The 4,018-nt window shown below is 45.9% G+C and overlaps 1 protein-coding gene across 1 annotated transcript in view; it reads right to left on the bottom strand.

The window, feature by feature from the left end:
- Positions 1-9: 9 nt before the first annotated feature.
- Positions 10-4,018, bottom strand: part of cmip (c-Maf inducing protein) — a 42,249-nt gene continuing 38,240 nt past the window's right edge. The window contains exons 16-20 of the mRNA XM_031868119.1: positions 3,264-3,404; positions 1,509-1,556; positions 1,251-1,397; positions 1,049-1,154; positions 10-431 (exon numbers count right to left, since the gene is read on the bottom strand). Of these exons, the coding sequence (XP_031723979.1) occupies positions 238-431; positions 1,049-1,154; positions 1,251-1,397; positions 1,509-1,556; positions 3,264-3,404 (636 nt within the window). The 3' untranslated portion in view covers positions 10-237. The remainder of the gene's footprint in view (positions 432-1,048; positions 1,155-1,250; positions 1,398-1,508; positions 1,557-3,263; positions 3,405-4,018) is intronic.

The following is a 4,018-nucleotide window of genomic DNA, read 5'->3' as shown; positions in this document are numbered from 1 at the left end:
AGAGTCATTTTCTCATAGACTTCTATACAACCAGAGGAGTCGCCCCCGTGTCTGAAAGCTGCATTCTCTCTAATGTCCATGTGACAGTTTTCACACATTCATTGAATCCTTTGTGAATATAAAAGTATTGATTAATGCAGCTTTTACTATATATTCATTGATCATTATTTTATGATCGGAAACTTCATACTGAATATTGAGCCCCTGTTGACTTCACGAGTCATGTAAATTCATCGGTCAATATAAATATGAATGCATATTTGGCAGATGTAAATGCATGTTGCATTGTGTTTTCAAGGCACAGTTTAGGCGAAGGGTTCGATGGTAGACATGTGTTGGTTTGAGTGTGTGTGCTTCTACCTTGAGGTCCTCGTATGTGTCGGCAGTGAGCTTGGTGCTGTTCATGTTCAGACTGCACAGACTCTTCATGGCTGAAAGAGGCAAACAGCAGATTGGGTTAACGTATTTCATGTTCCTCACACTGGATATATACTCAGCTGACATATTCTGCATTAGCGCTAGTCGCCCGATCTTGGGAGAATGTTGCTGAGACGGAGCGACGTCTCGGACAAAGATCATTTCCTCCTGATTTGAGTGTCAGAATGTTCAGGATTGTGATTCGATGTTTACTTTGGTAACTATATAGTGAAAGAATCGGACATCATTTGTGTTCACTTCTCCCATTGGAGTTATTAAACTCCACCTGCCGCTTGTCTCCTAAAGGGGCGGGGCTAAACCAACGTGACTCAGATACAGTAAACTGACTCAGCGGGTCATCTCCTGTCTCCAGCTGGTGGTCTGTTCTAATGAGCCGTGCATGACCCAGGAAGGTGAGCCAAATCTGATTGGCTTGTTGAATCCATGCGTTCTGATCTAGACAAGAACAACCCGGAGGTCTATTTCACAGGTAGAAACTCCAGATACACAAATGTGTGTGCACTGAAAAGGTGTTCATAATATGTCCCCTTCATCGATATTAATATTATAATAATAAGTGTAATAACACCTACAGACAGTGATGTGATTCATTGTGTGTGTTTTTCCTTACAACTGAGAGCCAGCAGACCAGCGTCGGTGACGGGAGTCTCACACAGGTTCAACACCTGGAGACAGGCCAGATGCTCGGATAACAACCTCAACCCTGCATCCCCGAACTAAAGGAGGGAAAGCACAGAGAGAGAGGACATGAGACAGCTGTCGGATCAGTGCTGGATACTAGTGCATGCGTGCGTGCGTGCGTGCGTACGTACCTGTGTGGACCAGAGGTTGAGCTGTTTGAGTGAGGGCAGCTTGATGAGCTGCTCGGCACAGGCACTGGTGACGTTGGTGAAGGCCAGGCTCAGGTTCTCCAAGTTCCCAAAAGAACCCGAACTCAACAGGCGGGCCAGGTCCGCATCCTAAATGTTGAGGAAAATAAACATTCCATATTGAAATAGCCAACGCGAGTATGTTCTGATGGGATCAAATGATTGTGTGTGTGAGGCAGTGAAGCATCGGCGTGGTCTCACCGTGGACTTTGAGGGCAGAGTGAGCCGGGTCGGGCCTCCTTTCCTTTGCTGAGGAGCAGACAGACAGAAAACAAAAAGATGGCGTCTGAGCTCAATGCCTTGCAGGAACATTTTCAGACAGTAGATGGTGTGTGTGAGCGGCTGCATGCATGCTGCATTCATGTCACATCCAGGAAAAGGGGACATGTGAGGCCTCCACCCAAACACACCATAATACCAGAAACATGGTCTCTCTCTGCATTCAGACAAAGACAAAGGAGAAGAGAAGAAGAACGTTCTCTTTGGACATCTGAACTGAGCAGCTGTTCTTTGTTTTACTGCTAAGTGGAAACTTGCTAAGGAAATTAGGTCATAATCTGTGAATGATTAATAATTGTAATTAATGTTATTTAAAGCTATAAAATGTGTTAGAATCAACATACAATGGTATGATTATGATAGATACAGAAGCATGGTTTTATAGCTATTTCCCTTTTAAAGGCACATTCCATGATTCTGTGCACAATGTAGCGTCTGTTTATACGTTCCATATGTCGGAGCAGAGTCACTGCTGTGTCTCTGGTATCAGGGAATCATCACAGTCTATCGAGCCATCGCTGGAGACCATGTCTGAAAGTCTCAACATGGTTCTAGGAACATGATATCTAAGCCCATCCACTGTGAAGACGGCGACCAATCAGAGCCGACTGGCAAACATCTTCCAGTTAGAACCCAAAATACAGGCGTGAACCTGAAGAAGAGCATGATGTGACCCTTTAGAACATCAGCACTAGAGTTACTGGGGTACGGTAGATCTAGCCTTATACCTTTAGTCATGATAACGGGATCTCCATCTTCCAAAAGTAGACCAACGCAGACAATAGATATTCATTTAATAGATATTCATGTCACCAGCTTTATATCTTGGAGATTCAACTCGTATGTCTTGAGTCCTAATCTTTAAAGTGAAAAATGTCTGAAGAAGAAATAGTGCTGCTATACGACTACGACTGTATGTTCAATCAAGTCTATTAACACATTAAATACAACTACAGCTTGAAAGTGCAACATGGCCTCAGTAGTGTCTGGAGTCAGTAGTGTTTCATGTGCATAGAGAACATGACGTCACATGTGTCGGGGTTGAGTGGGGGAACATGTGGAGGAATGAAAGCAGCCCTCTGCTCAGGTTCTGGTACCAGAGAAGGTGGAGCTGCTCATACACACACGTATGGATACACGACGCATCGCTCTCTGCTCTCATGCTGGGGCCTTCTAACAGCTGCTGTTTTGGAATTGTGGATTGTTAAGTAGGTCAGACGGGAATATTTGTCCATAATGAGAAACCGGTGATTCTCTTTCTCCTGCAGAGCCCTTCACTCCAACAGGCTGAACGCAGCAGAGATGTGGGACCAACTGGAACAAGACGTTCTCAGTTCAGATCTACCACAACGGCAGGGGTGCCAGAGATCACAGCACCGTGTTCTCCTCAGGCCTTGCTGTACCTCATAACGTACTGAGTGTGTGTGAGAGACTGTGGCTAAGTGGAGAGCAGGGCCGTCCTTCAATCAGTGGATCGGCGGTTTGATCCCCAGCTCAGGCTCCGCCAGTCGCATGTCGATGTGTCCTTGACCCCCAAAAAGTGCTCCCTTCCTGTGCCTACGGTGAATGAATGTGATAGAATCTGAATTGTAAGTCGCTTTGGTTGAAAGCGTCTGCTGAATGACTGTGATGTAATGTGATGCAATGTAATGTGATGCGTGTTGGGGCAGGACTCACCAGTTCTTTGAGCTCTCTCTGTCGGTCACAGAGCTGCTCGTACATGCGGAGGCCCACCTGGGTGCTCTCCAGGGTGGAGATGATCTGCAGCTGGGTGTCTTTGTTCTCGATGATGTTGTACTCCAGCATCAGACACAAGATCTGCAAATACACACTCACTATGAGGAGCACTACGGGGCAGAGCCGGAGAACACCAGTGGAGGTCAGTGATGTCATCAGGGTTCAACGTTCTAACAGGAAGCTGCGGTGCAGACTGGGAGGATCTAGCATCACCACTTTCTGTTAAATCTGTCTCCCAGCTGAGTTACTAGAACAGAACTGAAACTAGAGCAGCAACAATTATCCAATTCAGTGATTTGTCAACAGAAAAATGGATCCGTTGATCAATCGATTACAATCTGTATTCTGCTGTCCAGCCACTACGATGGGACGGTTGGTTTCTGACATCAAGTGAAGCTCTGTCATCTGTGATGGACATTGTTCACTATTTCTACGTCATTTACTATTGAGGAGAGAGTCGGCAGACAAATCTATCGTGAAAACCACTAGCGCTTCAGCACTATATGCATAAACATAAAGAACAGATGTCTCCTATAACGACCCCGTCTCTGCCAATAACCGTGTTCTCCAGTGTTCCAGTCTGTCTGCCTCACTGCTGCAGCTCTGGTTAGTGTCTGCTTTAAGTTCACTTTGTTCACCTTATGCTCTCTCTCTCTCTCTCCCTCTCCCTCCCTCCCTCCCTCCCTCTCTCTCTC

The sequence above is a fragment of the Anarrhichthys ocellatus genome, unplaced genomic scaffold, assembly GCF_004355925.1.
Source record: "Anarrhichthys ocellatus isolate YVR2014 unplaced genomic scaffold, GSC_Weel_1.0 scaffold41, whole genome shotgun sequence".
NCBI lineage: Eukaryota > Metazoa > Chordata > Actinopteri > Perciformes > Anarhichadidae > Anarrhichthys > Anarrhichthys ocellatus.
This window is presented reverse-complemented; position numbering and strand designations above follow the sequence as displayed.